The following is an 18,566-nucleotide window of genomic DNA, read 5'->3' as shown; positions in this document are numbered from 1 at the left end:
AAAGGCCTGAGACTTTTTTTTGCTTTGGTCTTGATAGTCCTTCACCTGTACCTGGCTGTGCTCACAGTGCCCTAATTCTGGCTCCTGCTCATCCTGACCCTCACACTCACCCTCAGCTAGAGCTGAATACTAGGCTCTGGCCTTGGGACTCTCCTTGTAAAGGACAGAGTTAGGGGCCCTATCCCTTCTCAGCATTGGAAAGCAGGCTGCTCAGATTTTTGGTGACTGCTTCATTTAACCCTTGGTTGGGATGATATTTTTCCATCCTCTACTTCTTGCCCAGGCCCTGTGCTCTCCTGTGGATTGAGCTGTGAGCTCATCCTGGCCCAGTCACCCCTGTCTGCACTTTCCCAGGACCTGGCCAGTGAATGTTCACTTCCTCTTTCCTGACCACACAGGCTAAAATTTGGATCCAAGTGGATAGTCCTGCCCCACTAGTGGGACTCTTGTGGGACCTCAGGCCTGATAGGCTCCCTGGGGTGGTTCTGGGACTGTACTCTTCCTATAGGGGCTCTTGGGGCAGGCCCAAACTGTGGCCAACTTTGGGTGCTGGCTTGGTCTCTATCACTTGTTTGCTTTCTCCACCCCCTGCCACCCTAGCCAACCATCCAAAAAGCTGAGCTGCACAACATCCACCATCCCTCCATGCCACCCTTCATAGTTATAGAGGGAGCATAGAGCTGTGTCATGTGCTGAGGGCTGTCTGCCTGCCACCACCCCCACTCCAGCCCCGACGCTTCTGGAATGAGACACCTGTATCCACACACAGGTGTTTCCTGTGCTCCTTCCTGTTGGCCGTTTTTTCTGCTCAGCTTGGCTTCCCCAGCAGGTGGTTAAGGGCCCAGCCTAACCTCCTCATACACAGCTCTAAAACACTGGGGAGCAGGGCTCCCTTGGGGATCTGGGTCACCCCTCCCCCACCTCCCCCCGGGGGACTATTGGCACCTCATTGGCTCCTCTAGAGTGCAGGCACACACACTTTCCCCAGTGTCACACTGCTGTGCTACCACCACAGGCACCACAACAGAGTGGGTTCAGGGAGTAGGGAAGTCCTTGTTTCCCTTGCCCCTGGATGATGAAAGCTCTGGAGGGACAGAGGAAAGGTAGAGAGCCTGTTTGTCCAGCCTTGGGTGTGGGCCTCCCTCGGGCCCTCTTTGAAACAGGCCCGCCATTCTGAAATTCCACCCCCCCCCCCATAGAATTCTTAACCTTCTGGGGTTAACACACTCACGTGCCAGGTAGCTTTAGGAAGATGTGAGTCCTTTCCCTGGAGCCCTGCCTCCCGAAGCAGCAGTCTGCCTGTTGGGGGGCCTGGGGGCAGCGCACAGGGTTCAGTCAGATTTGTTATTACAGAGAGGAGAGGCAGCTTGGGGAGAGAAAGGACTTGCTGTTTAGTATCACAGGGCAGCTGCCTGAGTTTCCTGCCTCCTAGGCCCCAGCTCTTCCCCTCTGCAAGAATCTCCTCTCTCTTACTACCCAGCCCCCAAGGAGCTCCTTGGGTTCAGCTCAGCCACCTCCGTAGGAAGCTGCCTGAGCCGAGAGAAGACCCAGAAGCCTCGTGTTCCTTGATGGGATTCTGCTGCCCCCTTTTGGCCAAAAGCTCACGCTCTTACCGTGCCTTATCCTGCCAGCTTCCTCTGTCTGCAGGCTACCTCATGCTAGCTGCTAGTGAGCCACTCTCAGGACTGGGACCTTTGGGCTTTCTCTAGGTCAACTCCACAGTTCAGCTCCAGCCTGGACCCATAGCTTCCAGGCCCAGGGCACCCCCAAGCATCCAAACTGGACCTCCTCAACAATACCCACTACCCTCTTCCTCTGCTGTTTTGCAACCCCAGTTTCAGTCTCTGGGCTCTCTTCCACCTGAATTTCCAGGGCCAAAACACAGTTGGAATGCAGATAGACCAGGGTCAGGAAGGGCCATAGCCAGAGAGTGCTGGAGCAGAGGGTCAGGAATGCACCAGGCCAGGCCATGTAGGAAAGGCATTTTGCTTTTTTATTTTCTGTAAAACTCTGTAAATAAAATATAAAACCAAGGGATGTGGCAGGACACTGATTTGTGGCAAGTGTGCTGAGCCGAGGCTGGGAGGCACTTGACTGCAGGCACTGACTCTACCAACCCAAGGGCAACAGAAGAATATATTAGATTTTCAATGATAGGAATCTGTGGGGGAGAGGTGTCTGGAGCCAGCCCTCACCCTCCCTGCCAGTGCCTGGTGAGCCCTGAAAGTGAGAGGAAGGGGCACTGGAAGCCAGTGGGTAGGAAATTTAGAATGCTGTGCTGGCCATGCTGCCAGGCCCAAAGATGCGGGGCAGGGCGTCCAGTGATTCCTCCAGCCGTCGATGGGCAGACTGTCCCTCTTCCCCTGTAATGGGTAAGGATGGGGTTAGGAGCGATCCTAGCCCCATCTCGGCCCTCCCATCCGTGACTCCACTCACTCCTACTCCCATCAGTCAAACTGTTATGGAACTCTATTTGACCTGTATCTCCCATCCCCCAGCCTCACCACACTGTTGCAGGCTCTGTCGAGCGGCTTCCCTCACAGCTTCTGTGTCTGTTTGGCACAGGTACACCAGGGGCTCAATGCCCTCAGGAGCCTACCGGGGGAGGGAACATTGAGGTGGGCCCAGTGGAGCAGGTGGGAAAGGCCCACAGCCCAGGGCTGGGGGAACTGGAAGGGGCATGAAGTGCAGGGGTTGGCAGGCATTACCTTGATGCAGCCCAGGGCCAGGCAACCAGCCACTCTTGTCTGTACATCCTCATCCTCGAGTTGGTCCAGGAAGCACAGTAGGGCCTGGGTAAGGGTGGGAGGGCAGACTTAGCCAGACACTGGGAGCCTGGGACCCCAAGCCTTTTCCTCAAGAAGGGCCTGCCTGACTCTCACCCTTTCCCTAAAGACGGGGCCCAGTGACAGGCTCCGGAGCTGGGTGCTGACAGCAGCCATGACCTTGTTGTTGCCATGGACAAGCAGGGAGCTGAGGGCCCGAAGCCCATCCCTTTGCAGTCTCCCCTCAGGAGCCAACCTCAGGGCCTTCAGCACAACAGCTTGGTCATCTGAATTCAAATTCCGCACCAGTAACACTGAAAGAAGAAAGGAGAGTTGGGACAAGGTAGCAGGGCAAGGAACGTTGTGGGGTAGGGTCTTGTATACTCATGTTCTCATCCACACCCACAGAGTCAGGCCACTTTGTGATCAGGGCCTCTGGCTCACCCTCCTCGGCGGTCTCAGTCACATAGGCCTCCATAGAGGGGCTGTCCAAGGCTTCGACATAACTCCAGAACTGGAAGATGGTGAACTGCTCTCCAGGGCCTGTCTGGGGCCTCCTGGGCAGCTTCTGCCCCAGGGCATCCTCCAGGAACTTGACACACACTGTGGGAGGCAGTGCTGCAAGCCTCAGGGTTTGGGTGGAGCCAGACCCTTAGAGGGAAGAGTGCTCCCATCCCAGGTTCAGGTCCAGGGGCCCCCCCATCCAAACCCTACCCTTCTGGGTCCTTCCATGCAAAGAAACAAGCCTTCATTATTTCCTCCCACTGCTCAGCTCAGCAGGTCTGTGTAGGCTGACCTGGCTTTTCCTGAGATCCCGTCACTAGGAATCCAACAAAGGAGGTAAGAGGGGGCAGGTAGGCAGCCCACTCACCAGCCTCAGCTAGGCCTGGCTGGCGCAGGGAGAGACGGGCACTGTATTGATTGCAGAAGGTGAGGAGCACTCTCTCTACGGGGCAGATGAAGGGGCTGAGTCCCTCTGTGCACTGGTCCCAGAAGGTGAGGAAGCTGGGCCGAGAGGCTGAGAACTGCACCACTACGAGGAGGTGCAGACAACCATCAGCAACAGAGCAGGCAGGTGGGCAGACAGGCTTGCAGATGGGGCTAGGTAAGGGAGGAGCTTCAGGGCAGACAGAGCCCTTACCTTCCTGGGCAGAGGTGGCAGGGACTTCCCATCGTCTGCTAAGCTCACATACGGCCTCTAGCACTCTGGCTTCCCTCAGCAGCCGCTCCAGGGCCCATGCCTCCTGGCAGCGCAGGGGCCCAAATGTGCCCAGTTTCTGGAGAATAGGGATGGCCTTATCTCAGGATGAAGCTTGGGGAGGGTGGAGCCCAGGGACTACAAGTCCCAGCATGCATGGAGAGGATGGGGGAAGCCAGAGTATGGGAGGTGTTCCACTCAGCAAGAGCCAAATGCTAGAGCCCTGGGGCAGTGGGGAGTGGAAGTCAGAGGAGGCATGGAGGGTCAGTATTGAAGTGCAGGGCTCCCTGGGGTAGGGGATTACAAAAGGAGGGTGTGGAGAATACCACTAGCCTCACCAGCAGGAGGCGGCTGCAGTGGTACAGGTGCTGGACCAAGGCAGCGTCCAGAGCTGGACACTCCGTGCTGAGGGGGCGGGCACTGGGTAAGTCGAGGCTGTCCTCAGCCCCAGGCTCCAGGCTGTTTGGGGGCCTGAGAGAAAAAGGGGGTCAACCACCCCAGGAGCACACATCATCATGTGGTCAACAGTTTATTTTTATTAAGGTCCCCCCCCAGAATGGAAGAGCAGACGATACACAGACAACAGACAATGGGTAAGTTCACGGAGGACTTCTAGAAGGAGGAAGAGACTACGACCAACAGGTGTTAGTGGGGGTCTCCAGGGTTCGTCTGTCTTTTCCCACCTCCAGCTACAACTTCTGGGACCACCAGGGCCGCCGGGGTTGGGATGGCTGGGAGTAGGGTTGCAGGCGGGATGGTCTATATAATGTGGACTCCAAGGGATTGTGGCCCAAAGGGTTCAGGGCACAGGGCCCTAACCTGGGCAGCAGCAGAGAGAGGACAGGCCAGGCAGGACTCTTAACCAGGAATTGGCAAAGGCCACTCTGGGACAGAGAGCCAAGGGGCTGGGTTCTCGGGGAAAACCTGGGTTGAGACAGAGGGGGCTGGTGCTGAGGGACCCAGGGTGCATGGAGAGGCACCAAAAGGGCTTGTTCATAGGGTAGGTCCAAGGTGAGTCCAAGGGAAAGAGGAGGAGCTGGAGGATCACAAGCTGATGGGGACCAGCAGGAGAGGCAGGCATTGCCTGGACCAGAAGGAGGGAGGTCAGAAGCACTGGGGATACAGATGGGGTTGGAAACAGGCATCAGGGACACATGAGGACTACATGGGGTGAGGGGTGGGGGTGTCAAACACAGATGCACCTGCTGGCAAGTGTATCCCCTCCTGCCACCTCCAGTCTTGCCACTCTCCTTGTGTGCTCTACCTGGCTCCACCTCACCTGTTCCCCTTTCTGGCCTTTCCCCTTCACTTGGCACTCCCCTCACCTCTTCCCCCTCACCTGTCTCCAGGACTATCGATGTCTTCATCTTCATCCTCATTGAGGAAGCTGAAGCTCTCCAGGGCATGCTCCACAGTGATACTAAGGCTGGAGGCCCGGCTGCGAGTGAGGCCTTGTTTCTGCTGGGGTTGGGAAGGGAGTCAGTGCTACCGCCCACTGCCTTGCTGCCCTCCCTGCTGCAGCCCACCTGGCCCTCCTTACCATGAGCAGACTCTCCAGCCGGGTCACCTCCTGCTCTAGGCCCTGCAGCTCAGGGAACTGGCCACGATAGTCATCCAGGGCAGCCATTAGGGCCCCTAGTGCCTCTTCCAGCCTCCTATCCCCAGCCCCTCCAGCTGCTCCTGGAACTGGGGCCTGAGTGGCCACAGCCAGGCTAAGGTCTAAATGCTGGGCCACAGGGGCTACGGGTGAGAGAGGGGGACTTGGACTCTGAAGGTCCGGTTCTGGGGAATCTGGGGATGGACTTGTGAGGGGTTCGCAACTGGAACAGGCAGGACTTGGGTAGGAGGGGCTGGGGGCTACGGGGTCTGCCTGAGTGCAAGGAGTGGAAAATGGGTAGCTACAGGACTGGGTGTTGGTGCCTGGGAGGGTAGGGTCTGCCTTTGCAGAGGAGCTGGGAAGCATGGCATGGTCTAGAAAAGTGGAAGAGCTTACAGTTATAAGGGTGGGGCTTGTGACAGGATGGGTGGGGCTCCTAGTGGTCTGGACTGGGTCCTTAGCCTTGGGGGTAGGACTCGTAGTGGTGTGAGTTGACATCCTGGCTTTGTGAGCAGGGCTTGTACTTGCATGGGTGGGGCTTGTAGTGGCATGGGTGGGGCTTATAGTGGCATGGGTGGGGCTTGCAGTAGTGTGGGCAGAGCTTATAGTGGTTTGGGTGAGGCTTGCAGTGGTATGGGTAGGGCTTGTTGTAGTGTGGATGGGGCTTGTGGTGGTCTGGACTGGGCCTGTAGTATTGGTGGTAGGACCTTCAGTAGTGAGGGTGCAAAGCATTGGCTTGTGGGTGGGACTTGTGGTGGTCTGGACTGGGGCTGTGGCACTGGGAGTAGGGCTTGTAGTGGTGAGGGTAGAGACCATGGGCTTGTGGGTAGAAGCTGTGGTAATATGAGTGAGGCTTGGAGCACTTTGGGTAAGGCTGATGTCATTATAGGTAGATCCTCTGATGGTGTGGGTAGGGCCTGGCAGTTCAGAAGGGCTAGAGTCTGTGATCTTGTGAACCAAATCTAGGTGTGCAGACAAAGCAGGGTCTGTAGATATGTGGGTGGGGCCTGTTGTACTGAGGGTAAGGCTTGTGGCAGAATGGCACGGGTCCACAGCAGGAGGGACAGGACCAGGTTGCTCCCCATGGGTGGGATCTAGGTGTGCAGGCAGGCTAGGTCCCTGAGCTAAGCATTCTAGGCCCAGAGCCTCCACAGAAGCCTCAGCCAAGGCAGCATCCACACTGGCCTCACTGATGTGGCTCAGAGTCCGGCTATAGGGGGCATGGCCATTGGCCAGGGCAGGGGCCATGATCCGCTCTTCATCCACAGGTGCAGAGGTGGGGGTCTCAGGCCTACGGAAGGTGACTTGAATGGGCAGAGGTTCAGGTTGCTGCACCAGAGGCCTGGGAGCTGAAGAGTGGCGGGCAATGCCTGAAAGCTGGGGGCTGGATGAGTCGTCTGAAGATTCGGATGACAAGGACCATGCCGTCCCATTCTCCAGCTCCTCCTGCCGCCTCAGCATATTCTGGGAGAGAGGAAAGGGTGCTTCAGGACCACCCCAGGGAGCCCCTGGAGGATGGTGGGGCCTAAGCCTGGCCTGTGACTCACATAAAAGGCCTGTTCCCGAAGTGAGGGCGTGTCTGGTGGGCTCTGGCTATAGGTGGAGAAGCGTTTGGTGACTGTGGAGGCCTTGTTGACAGTGGAAGCAGTTGAGGGCTGGTCATCCTTGTCGAAAGGGCTGGGGAGGTAAGAGGCTTTTAGCAGGTGCCACAGGCCCCTTGGTCCTGTCCCCAAGCCACTCAACAACACCAACCTCCATGTGACTTCCAGGCTGAGCTTGATGGTGCCGAGGTCATTGATGTCCACAGCCACAACTTGGGGCAGGGCAGCAAACAGGTCCTTGGTCTCGCAGGAGACACTGCCTACAACCACATGGTTGGCCAGACCCTTCAGTTCTGTCACCTGTAGCCAAGAATGCATCATAAGGTCACAAGGGTATAGGGATCATGAGGTTGTGGGAGATCAGAGGTCTGAATATGCATAGACGTTATGTGATAGTCACAGGGTCATAGGGCTATGACAAGGTTGCAGGGATTGGAATTCTCTGAGTGATGAGGCCATGGAGGATTGAAGCATCCTGGGAGCATGTGGATTGCAAAGGTCTAAGGTCATTGTGGCCATGGGGGTCACAGTCTCATGAGGGTTTAGGGAGTCAAATATTTACAAGATTAAAAGATCATAAGAAAATCACAGAGTTATGAAGGACATGGGGATTACATATTCACAGAGCCATGAAGCCAGCTGGGAGTTACAGGGTAAGGGTCTTAGGGTCATGAGGGGTTCACGGGTCAAGGAGTCACAGGATCATTTGACCTGTGGTCCTGGGCAGACGCATCACCTTGATAGACAGGAATTCCGTGAGCAGAGGAAGAAAGACGGTTTCCTCGCTGTCCCACACCTGCTTTCCGCTACCCTCAATTCGGCCCCGTAGTTTCCAGCGTTGACGCCCATATTTCATGCAGATCTAGGTGAACAGGCAAGATGAGGCAGCCCCTGGTGTTGTGACCCTCTCATTCCAGCCCTTCCTTGCCATTCTCATACCTCATACTGATCCCCCACACACAGCCTGGCGAAGCCAGCCAGCCCTAGGAGTAGAGGAGGAGATGAGCCATGGTGAGGGGTCTCAGGCACACAATCCCCTCTCCCTAGCACCAGTCTGTCCCCATCACTTAGTACCTTTCATCCGGAGATGGAACTCGCCCAGCTGTGCTTCCAGCTCACTCTCCAGCAGACACATGCTCTGGGAGGGGTGGGCAGGGACAAGAGCGGATCAAGAACCAGTCCTCTCTCACCAGCTCTGCTATACCCTGTGCCTCTGCCTTCTGGACACCCATCCCTCACCTCTGTGTACTCGCGATGCCCTCGAGTGGCTTCGGCCAGGCTGTCCCGGGCCTCTCGGCTCCCTGGAGACCCAGTGCTGTAGGCACGGATCATGTTGTAGGCACCATCCCGGAGACGCCGCTGAACACAGTATGCTTCATACAGCTCATCAATCTGGGCAGGTGAGTGGGGTGATATTGGGGGAATTGAAACTCACTACTGGGGTTGCTCACACAGGACCTAGCATCCCCCTATCTCCCACCCGCCTTGTGTGCACACTGCACACATGTGCATGCTGCACATATACCTTGCTGGCATGGAACTCCAACCGTCGCAGGAAGCGTTCAATGGACTTGACTTGCTGAGGGAGAGGTATGTCAGGAGGGGCCGGAGGCCCCAAGCCCTTACCCTCCCCAGTGAGCCAAACTCTTCTGTTACCATTCCCTACACACTTACCTTATCCAAGTCATACAGGAAGCCCTGCGGGGGAAGATGAGAGGGGACACTTAGGAGGCATGGGAAGTATTCCAGCAGGGGCACATGTCTACCCAGGCCCATCTAACTCCTCTTTCACAGCCTTCCTCCCCCTCATACCGCAGGCCACAGCCACTCCAGTCAAAGTATGGACTGACCCATCTTCCCTCATGCCTGGCCTTAGGTGCATGTTAGTGACATAGGGTCTGGTCCTCAAGACCCCTCCCATACCCATCCCCCCATCTCTTCCCCTGGGATCCCTTCCCCGGGCCCACTCCCTTTCCTGCAACCCCTAGGAAGAGGTTCCCTCTACCAGGGAACTCCTATTCTTCAAGACCCAGCAGAAGCGTTTCCTGCTCTGGGAAGCCCTGACCTGTTTCCAGAGAAGAACCATGACTCTCTATCAGAATTACTACAATATAGTTTCCTGTCATCACGTCTGAGGGGGGGGTCTGACCCACCCCACTGAAAGCTCCAATGGGCAGATACTGAGTCCCAGACAGAAAGTGTACAAAACCTGGGGAAGGTGGGGCTAGAAACCTGCCCAGCCTTTCCTGATATCCCGTATTCTAGTCACAACTGGGCTAAATCCAGGGCATCCTTGTCAACCCTTTACTTACCAGCCGGGAATTCCTCTTGGACTCCCTAATCTGTCCCTGGAGTTTCTCCTGTTCCTGCTGGTGCACTTCCAAATAGGCCCTGGGGAAAGGAGTGACTGCAAGAATTAGCTTACCTTTCCAGCCTCCAGCTGCCCAGGGTACAAGCAAGCAGTGGAAAGAAGATAGGAGACTGGGGAAGGCTCCTACTAGCAGGAAGGGGATGAGGGCTTAGGGAGGAGTCCTGGGATAAGGCATTGGGAGGCGTTCCTTACGTCAGGCCCTGCTTGAGCGCAGTGTACACCAGGTCCAGCCGCTCAGGCTGTGGGACCTTAGGGGCTGGGTGCGCCACGGAAAACATCCTGGACACTCGGGAGAGCGCTGGGGGCTTCCGTGGGGGCCCCGGGGGACTGAAGGCCGGGAAGCTCCTGGAGAAGAGGCCACACTCAGAAAGGTACGAGAAGGATCCCCAATCCCTCACTGCACACCCAGCTCCAGCCCCGTCACACTCGCTTGACCCCATTAGCCCCGCTCTGCTGCGTACCTGGGGCCCCGCTCCTGGCTGCCGAGGACGCCTGCGAAGGACTGGCTCCTATTGACCCGGGCGCTGAGCAGGCGGCGCTGCGGCCGCACCGACAGGGACATCATGGAATGAGTCCGCGCGGGGCTCCCTGGGGGGTGGCGAGGGCGGGTGTCCAGCGCCAGTCAGGCTTTTGAAGCCCCCTCCGGAGGCCCAGCCTCTGTATCTTAGTCCAGCCGGATACCGCCTGACGCCGGGAGTCCGACAACCCTGCCGGCCCCAGCACTAATGACAGGGCGGCCGGGCGACTCGGCCTCGGACTCAGCGTGGCCTGGGCTCGGCCCCCACTTCCTGCAGAGGTGCAGGCTCCGCCTGTCCCGGGGCAGGAAGGGGGGTCGCGCGGGGACCCCCCTCCCCCGCCCCTGGCTGGGAAGGGGCAGGAAAGGGGCGGGGCGCATGAAGAATGTGCGGAAGCGCTTGTTTACCCGGGGGCGGGGCGGGCTCCCCAGCCCTGCCCCTGACCTCACCCCCTATCTCCGCAACAGTGACCAGGAGCTCCCGCGCTCCAACCCCGCGAGGCTGCGGGAGGTCACCTGGCGAGGTGAACGCTCTGAGCCTAGCGGAGCTGCCCAACAGGCCCGGCAGGCCCGAGGTTGGCTCCCGCGACCCTCCCGCCCCGTGTAAACTGCTCCCCTCCAGCCCCCACCGGGGATGCCAGAGCCCAGCAGCCTGGGGATTCCCAGAGTCGGGGGCAGCGACAAGAAGTGCCCTGCCTCCTCCACTTTCCTGCGGCTCAGGCCTGGAAACTTAGTCATAGATGGACTCCTTCGCCCGCGCCCTTAGCGGGAAGGGATCCTCCGCAGACCCCCACCCAGATCCGGCGAAACACGTGCCCCTGTCCCCCAGAGTCCAGCCCGCACCCCCTGGGGCCAGCCTCGCAGCCATCGCAGCCTCAGGCCGGGTCCTACCTCTCTTCTTGGCACTCATGGTAGATCCAGGACAGCTCCCCACCCCCTGCGTTTGCCCTCCCACCCCTACGTCCCCACAGGCCCAGGGCCACTAGGTGCTGGTCGAGCTGGGCTCCGCGCTTGCTCCCAGCGACTCTGGCTCGGGCTTCAGCTCCTCCCGGCGCCGCCCCCCGCCCAGTTCCTGCCGCCTGACTCAGCCCGCCGGGATGGGCGGGACCGGCTGGACCACTGGGCGGGGGCACCGCTCAGACTGAGCGGCCTCTGGGAGGGGTACTGGGGGCTCCCTTCGGGGAGGATACTGAAGTGGGTCTTCTCAGGTGGGGTTCGGAGTTTGGGTAAAGGGAATTGAGCCCGGCGGTGAATAAGGAGGGATAAACAGAATGAAGACCCTGAGCGGAGGCTGGATTGGATGCAGTTAGAATAAGGGGCTCGTAGAGTGGCTGTTGAGGGGTATTAGAGGGCTGAGCACACACAAGGCTGGGAGTTGGGGTTCTGAGTATGCAGACTGGAAAGTGGGGCTGAGGGAGTAGAAGGAAGGACTGTGGGTGCCGAGTGGATGGCCTGTGCCAATAGAGGGCAGAGTCAGGCACTGAGCATGAGGGGTCTGGGAAGCTGGGAAGAGAAAGAGGCTAAAAGTGTGGGACTGGACCAAGCTCATATTATGTGTTGCTGCCCCAAGAAGGAAGCAGAGAAGGAACTGGGTTCAGAGTCCCATAGCCCATGCACTACCCCATCCACAGAGGAGGTGATCATTCTAGGCACATCCTCCCCACCCTCAGGCCCTAGGGAAGAGGATCAGGTCCCAGTGCCCAGCCAGGGCTACCTCTCTGGTAGAAGCTGCATCCTACGGCGAGGCCCCCATCCTTCTGGCCACCGGCTCACATGGCTGAATCCCCTTGGTGTTGGCCCTTTCCCACCCTGAGTATTTTTTCCTTGAGTTTCCCTCATCCACCTCCAGCCTGAATAGAGGCTATCATGCCCAAACTCCAGTGGGCATTGGAAGGGCTGGGTGCTCCCTCAACCCATAAATACTCCTGCTCCTTGTTGCTCAGTTCTGCTTATTTTCTCCCCAAGAGGCTGGAGTGGGCCCAGGGGTCAGCATTTCCAACAAGCCCACCACCCCCCTATAGAATCAGATGCAAGATACCCAAGGACCCCAGTTTGAAATGTGCTATCCTCCTCTCTCTCCTTGAAGACCAGGTGCTCTGCACCCTACACTAGCAACTATGTATTCCTGTGGATTGCACGCCCCACACTGACCTTTCTGCTCCCATCCCAGTCTGCACGCCCCACACTGACCTCCCCCCCCCCACCGGCTCTGGAGTGCCCCTTTCCTAAATTGCAACCACAATGATGCCAACCTTAAGACTCTCTGCATCACCCCCACCTACACTGTCTTCTACCTGAGACCTCTTGAAACCTCAGCTCATTTATTCAACTATTCACTGAGTGGCAACTCTGTGCCAAACATGTGCCAGTCACTAGAGATACAGCCCGGAATTTCACAGACACCATCCTGCACAGAGCTCACAATTGGCCTCTGCTTCCTTTCTCTCTGCCAGCTCCCTCCCACCTTCTCTTCCCTGCACATCCTTCTCTCCCCTGCACATCCTTCTCTCCCCTGCACATCCTTCTCCCCAGCCTAGATCCACAGGCACCACACTCCATAGCTCACCTGCTGCTAATATGCCTAGCACTCTGTGCTTCTCTCCTACCTGGCAGAAAACAACCCTGGGCGACCCAATGTCCTGCCTTCTCTACACCTGCACACAATGGCAGGAGCCGCCAGAGGTCTTTGCACAGCAGCTGAGCTGGAACCACAGAGCAATTCTCTCAACCTCAGCCAGGTTCTCATTTCCCACCCAGGAAATCCTCACGTGTGGCCCTACTCATCTTTCTTCCTTCTCATAGACAATGAGTGTTTCAGACTTCCTCCGCAAGCCTTAAACAAGTTCAAGTCACTTGCCCATAAAAAACTAAAACAATCCTGGAAACTACCCAAATGCCCATCAGTAGATAATGGAATGCTATACAACAAAAAGAACGAACAGTATACATCTGCACACAAAAATATGGATGAATCCTACAGACATAAAGAAGAAGCAATACCACAAGAGAGGACCTATGTATGGTTCCCTTGATATGAAGTTCAAAAACAGGCAAAACTCATCTATGGTGATAGAAGTCAGAATACTAGTTACCCTTTGGGAGTAGTTACTGGAAGGGGACACAAGAGGGTTTCCAGGGGGCTGGTAATGTTCCATATTTCCTCATCTGGGTTCTATTTCCTGGTCCTAGATGGGTGTATGTTCCCTTGTGAAAATGGATTGAGCTGTACACTTTGGACGCTCACCCTCTCTGTAGATATTTTTAATATAAAGTTGGCTTTAATAACTCCAACAAGAGGGGCGCCTGGGTGGCTCAGTCGGTTAAGCGTCCGACTTCGGCTCAGGTCATGATCTCGCAGTTTGTGAGTTGGAGCGCTGCGTCAGGCTCTGTGCTGACAGCTTGCTCAGACCCTGGAGCCTGCTTCAGATTCTGTCTCCCTTTCTCTCTGCCCCTCCCCCGCTCACACTCTGTCTCTGTCTCTCTCAAACATAAATACACATTAAAAAAAAAAAATTAAAAAAAAAACTCCAACAAGAAATTATTCCTCTGTGGACCCCATTTCTCTTCCCAGTGACCCCATCCATCGCTCCATTTGGCCCTTTCATAATCAAATTTCTCGAAGAGACAGATGTCTACCTTGATTTCCTCTCCACAACTACGCAGTCCTCTACCACCCTGGGCTACCTTCCACACCCACCACTCCCCTGACTGGTCTGGACAAGGTCACCAGTGACCTCCCTGTTGCTGAATCCAGTGTCCAAGGTTTAGTCCTTCTCGTGCTTGATCTCAGTAAAGCTTTTCACTTTGTGGCTCTCTTTCTCTTCTTTGAGCCTTTTCTTTCCTTGAATTTCAAGAGGCAACAACATGCTCCCGGTTTTCCACCTATCTCTCTGGCTGTACATCTTACTTTCCCACAGAAGATCTCATCTTTCTCATCATCCCAGAATTGGCCTCATCCTCCTCACTCTTGGGCTGGGTACATCTCCCACACCTCAGTGCCCTCGAAATGTCGCCAGCTTCCTTATCTCTTCCTCACCCAAACAGCTCTTCTGAGCACCAGGCCTATATATCCAACTGCCTGCTTGTTGCCTCCCCAGAAGCTAAGCAACAATGCAGAGTGGGCTATTAGGGGTGTGTTGAATTTGAAGTCCTCAAGCTGGATTCACCAATTTCCTTCTCAAACTTGACTCTTCCCAGTCAACCTCTCTCCACTCAGCCACACGCTCTGGAATCTGTCCCCTCACCTCCATCCCCATAGCTAGAAATTGGGTCCAAACAGTCACCAACTCTCAGCTAGAACCCTAGTGGAGCTTCCCAATCAGCTCTCTGTCTCCACTGTAATCCACAATGATCTATTATTTTTGGTTTGTTTGTTTGTTTGTTTGTTTGTTTATGGGTATCCAGCATTATTTTACATGATTGCCTACTTTTTTTTTTTTTTTGTAAGTAAGCAAGAGTCTCATGCTCTACCGACTGAGCCAGTCTGGTGCACACCCCCCTCCCATACTTTATTCAATAACAACAGTGCTCTTCTTAAAATTCCAGTCATCTGACAGTGCCAAAAACTGTGATTTGTCAAGTGCTTTCTATAGGCCAAGCACTGTGCTTAATTAACAAACAGCGTCTCATTTAATTCTGGTAACAACCTTATGGGGTCAATCCTATTAGCCCCATCTCACAGATGAGAAACGTGAGGCTAACTAGCTCTGTGACCTTGGGCAAGGCATTTCTTAACCTTTTTGGGCTTCAGATACCCCTCTGTTAAATAAGCCTAACAACAGCAACAACAGCAACTGCCTCACAGGGCTGCTGGGAAGATGAAATGAGATAGTTCTCTTTCTAGGCACTTGTAGGGAGCATCTGGGCAAGTGAAAATTGTATGTGGGGTAGGGAAGTTCGGGTGGACACACTGCCACATTGTAAACACAAAACAAATATTAACTGTTATTGTTAACAATTATTAATGTGCCCAAGATTACACAGCTGGTAAGTGGTAGAGTCAGGATTCAAATCCAGGCAGTCCAACCACAGGACTCTTAAGTGCTAACATCCCTCTCTTTTGCCTCTTGCAAAACATCCATGGGTGATCCCCTATTCTAGGGATAAAGTCTAGGCTCTCTGACATGACCCCAAATAACCTTCAGGCTCTGTCCCTTCCCTCATATACCTTCTACCACTGATCTACTCAGTCCCCTTCTTCTCTCATGGTCTTTCTGTTCCAGCTACTGTGACCCTTTCTCTTTTTTCTAAAATTTTCTTTTTATTACTATAGTTAATTTTTTTTAATGTTTACTTATTTTTGAGAGAGAGAGAGAGAGAGAGAGAGAGAACACATGAGCAGGGGAGGGACAGAGAGAGAGGGAGAGAGAGAATCCCAAGCAGACTCCACACTGTCAGCAGGCAGCTTGACAAGGAGCTCGAACCCACGAACCATGAGATCATGATCTGAGCTCAGACGCTCAACAAACTGAGCCACGCAGGTGCCCCTGATCCTCTCTCGATACCTACAAGGCTCTTCAGCCTTTCAGCAGCAGCCTCCATTGCTCCTATACCCTCTTCCCATACTGTCAGCCTTACCAATTCCCTCTCCTTTTTCAAGTTTTACCCTACGGGTTCTTCCTCCTCCTGCCCTGGGTTGGTTCCTCCTTTTTAGGCGCCTCATAGCTTCCTTCCTCTGATCCTGGAAGCCACATAGTTCAGTTGTCAGTTCTCCTTTAGCATCTGTCTCCCAACCAGACTGTGAACTCTGGGAGCAGGGGCCTGTTTGCTGGGTTCACTGCTGTGCCCTCTGGGCCCCGCACCAGAGAGATGGGGGAGGGGGCTGAGTATGAGTTCGGGGCTGAGTATGAGTTCGGAGCTGAGTGAACTGGGCTGCCGGGACACAGGAAGAGCAGATCCTGGGCTGTTGGAGGGATAGATTTCAAGTCTGTGCCTACCCTAACTCCCCTACTCCATTTACAATTTTCTTTGTCCTTCCCCCACTTTATGATTATATCATCAAGTAGAGTTCTGCTCCCTGAGCATAGGGTAGGGTGAGGACCCCTGGGCTTCTGGGACTGAGTGGGTAGACTAGACTCGGAGTAGGCTAACTGTCCCAACAGTTTTCTTTCTCTCTCTAACTAGGGCTCTGCTGCTACCAATTCCCTAGTCCCACCAATGTGTAATTGTTGGTCCACACTCTTGCCAAAATGACCATCAGAATATCCGTCTAAGTGACCATTTCAGGGGGGTGGAGGCAGGGTCTTCCCTGCTGCAGGGGAGAAAAGAAAAATTGCTGAGCTCCTCTGAGCTAAGTAGAGGGCCCACCTTAACTGGTGGGGGGAAGCTGGCCTCATACCCTGAAGTCTGTTCTGGACGTGGGACAGATCTCAGGTCCCAAAGATTATGGGGCCAGCAGCACAGCCAGCGTCAGGCAGCAAGGAATGGAACCCTGACTGCCTGCATGGCCCCGGATTCCTCCGCCCCCAAAACCCTCTACATGCCAAAAGTGGTGCACTTGTGTGGGACAGGAGGTCCCACCACCTGCACTGCCCAGCTCAGTGGTAGGCCAGGAGGGTCCAGCAGCCTAGCCAGGAGTCCCCGATCTAGCCCCGCCCAGGAGCAGGGCTGCCCCAGACAGAGGTAAACAGACACTAAAAATAGCCTGGGCAAGGGGAGGCTGCAAGGAGAATGGGGTCCCTACTGAACCTGTCCCTGTCTCCATAGCGACTGCCACCAAACCCGGCTGCTGACGTCATGCCGCAGCTGCCGGAGCCGGAGGGAGGGGTGTGCGTGCGGCCTGGGACCCCCCACCCCGGAACCAAGCAGAGACTCCCGGTGGCTTCACTTCCTGCCGGCCCCCTCCCTGGTCAGCTGGTCACATTCCCTGGCTGGAGGCTGGTGGCTGGCGGCGCGCTGGAAGCCGAGTGGCTTCCCCTGGGCCAGGCCTGGAAGGGTCGGGAGTCTCGAGCCTAGCTGCAGTGAGAGGCAGGGGTTGACTGAGCCGCGCCCTCTTCACCTGCCTTTCCACCCAGGGTGGACCCAGCCTGGCCCCCTGCGTGCTCTCCTCACCCCCACTCAAATCCAGGCCTCTATCTCTGGCTGTTGCCTCACAGGACCCAGAACGGGTGGGTGGAAGTGGAAGCTAAGCCAAGCCTCCTTGTCCCACTGGAGTATTTTGTACTTCACTCTCTAATTCTCCTTTTCCACACCCCTTCTGTGCCACAAAGGTGGTAGTGCAATGGCAAGGTTTGAGGTCTTGGTCTAGTTCCCATTTCTCCCTAAATCAGCTGTGTGACCTTGAGAATACTACTTAACCTCTCTGGGCCTCTTTTTCAGCCTCTGCCAGATTGTCATAACCCTCCTCAGAAAGCTGTGCTGGTGCTGAATGCTGCAGGCCCGGGGTGAGGTCCCACAGATGGTGACAGGAGAAACTTTATTGTTATGTTTGTTATATTTAGACTGCACACAGTAGGTGCTCTGCCAGCCAGTCTGGACCTGAATTAGGATTAATCCAGTAGAACTGGCTGGACTGAGGCCTCAACAGGGAGAGGAGGACAGGGGGTGCTGAGGGCAGACAGCCAGATCCCTAGCCTTGGTAGGCAGCTCCTTTCCCCAAACAGTTCTTCAGGGTGCCCAAGCCTGGCTGCTTGCAGAGACCATGCATCAGCCTCCCATTCCCAGGGACAGGGTCTGTTCCCCCACCCGGCCAAGGCGATCAGCTTCAGCCGCTTGGGCAAAGAGCCGGGCCACAGGCCAGGATCGGCCACCTCGGGCCGAGCCCCAAATCCGCTTAGGCCGGCCGGTGTGTCCAGGAAGATTAGCTCATCTCCGAGGCTAGCCTGCAACCCTCGTCGCCCCCTCTCCATTCCCAGCTCATCCTTTCCCCTCCCCGCACCCAGCGAGGACAGCGGGGGCTCCCGGAGAGCGCCCTTGCCAGCGCCCAGACAGGCGTCTTGGGCCCGCCCTCAGGCCCGGCCCACCCTAGAGCCCCGGGGCAAGGGCCGCCTGGGCCTTGCCTTGGGAGGGAAGAAGGCAGCGCGGCGCGCGTCAGGCCCAAAGGCGGCGGCTTTTGTGGGCGTCCTCCGCGCCCGGGGGGAGGGGAGGAACGCGGCCCGGGTCCGGGGGATGGGGCGACGTGGGACCGGGCCGCAGCCGGGGCAGCAGATCCGGGACCGATGCGGAGGCACCCGAACCGCCGCATCCGACCCCCGCCTGGCCCGTGGCCCCCCGAAACGGCGGTGACACTCACATGGCTGCGCTGGGCTGCGCGGACCTCGAGCTCTCCGTGCGCTCGTCCCTTCCCGGCCTGGTCGCGCCGCAGCTGCCGCTGTCCCCGCCGCCGGCGTCCGCCCCTCCCTCCGCCAGTCGCCCGCCGCCCAGTCACCCCGCTCCTCCCCCTCCCGCTGGGCCCCACCCACTGCGCTCGGGAGGCTCCGGGACCCAAGGAGGCGCCCACGGCTCGCTCCGCCCTCTCGGGTAACGGGGCAGGCCAGTGGCCCGCGGGGTCCACCAGCTTGCGGGGAGGCGGGGCCCTGGACG

General features: G+C 56.5%; 1 protein-coding gene across 4 annotated transcripts; it reads right to left on the bottom strand.

Annotated features, from left to right (window-relative positions):
- Positions 1–289: 289 nt before the first annotated feature.
- On the bottom strand, positions 290–18,372 carry RIPOR1 (RHO family interacting cell polarization regulator 1). Of its 4 annotated transcripts, none has more exons than XM_042920594.1 (22): positions 18,277–18,372; positions 9,994–10,120; positions 9,725–9,877; positions 9,474–9,552; positions 8,836–8,859; positions 8,687–8,740; positions 8,401–8,553; positions 8,236–8,299; positions 8,101–8,144; positions 7,898–8,023; positions 7,313–7,461; positions 7,108–7,237; positions 5,504–7,024; positions 5,303–5,424; positions 4,302–4,434; positions 3,907–4,042; positions 3,637–3,798; positions 3,210–3,368; positions 2,883–3,079; positions 2,709–2,792; positions 2,505–2,595; positions 290–2,363 (listed from the first exon to the last, which is right to left on the bottom strand). In XM_042920594.1, exons 2-22 carry the CDS (start codon positions 10,095–10,097, stop codon positions 2,266–2,268), a joined length of 3,783 nt encoding a protein of 1,260 aa, XP_042776528.1. In that variant the 5' UTR covers positions 10,098–10,120; positions 18,277–18,372; the 3' UTR covers positions 290–2,265. The 4 variants fall into 4 exon arrangements, with proteins under 4 accessions (XP_042776528.1, XP_042776527.1, XP_042776526.1 ...); XM_042920593.1 differs by lacking the exon at positions 18,277–18,372 and adding an exon at positions 10,938–11,082 and having other exon boundaries at positions 5,303–5,421; XM_042920592.1 differs by lacking the exon at positions 18,277–18,372 and adding an exon at positions 10,938–11,076.
- Positions 18,373–18,566: the final 194 nt, after the last annotated feature.

This window comes from Panthera leo, chromosome E2, assembly GCF_018350215.1.
Source record: "Panthera leo isolate Ple1 chromosome E2, P.leo_Ple1_pat1.1, whole genome shotgun sequence".
Classification (NCBI taxonomy): domain Eukaryota; kingdom Metazoa; phylum Chordata; class Mammalia; order Carnivora; family Felidae; genus Panthera; species Panthera leo.
The sequence above is the reverse complement of the archived record's forward strand: the minus strand, read 5'-3'. Positions and strand labels throughout refer to the sequence as shown.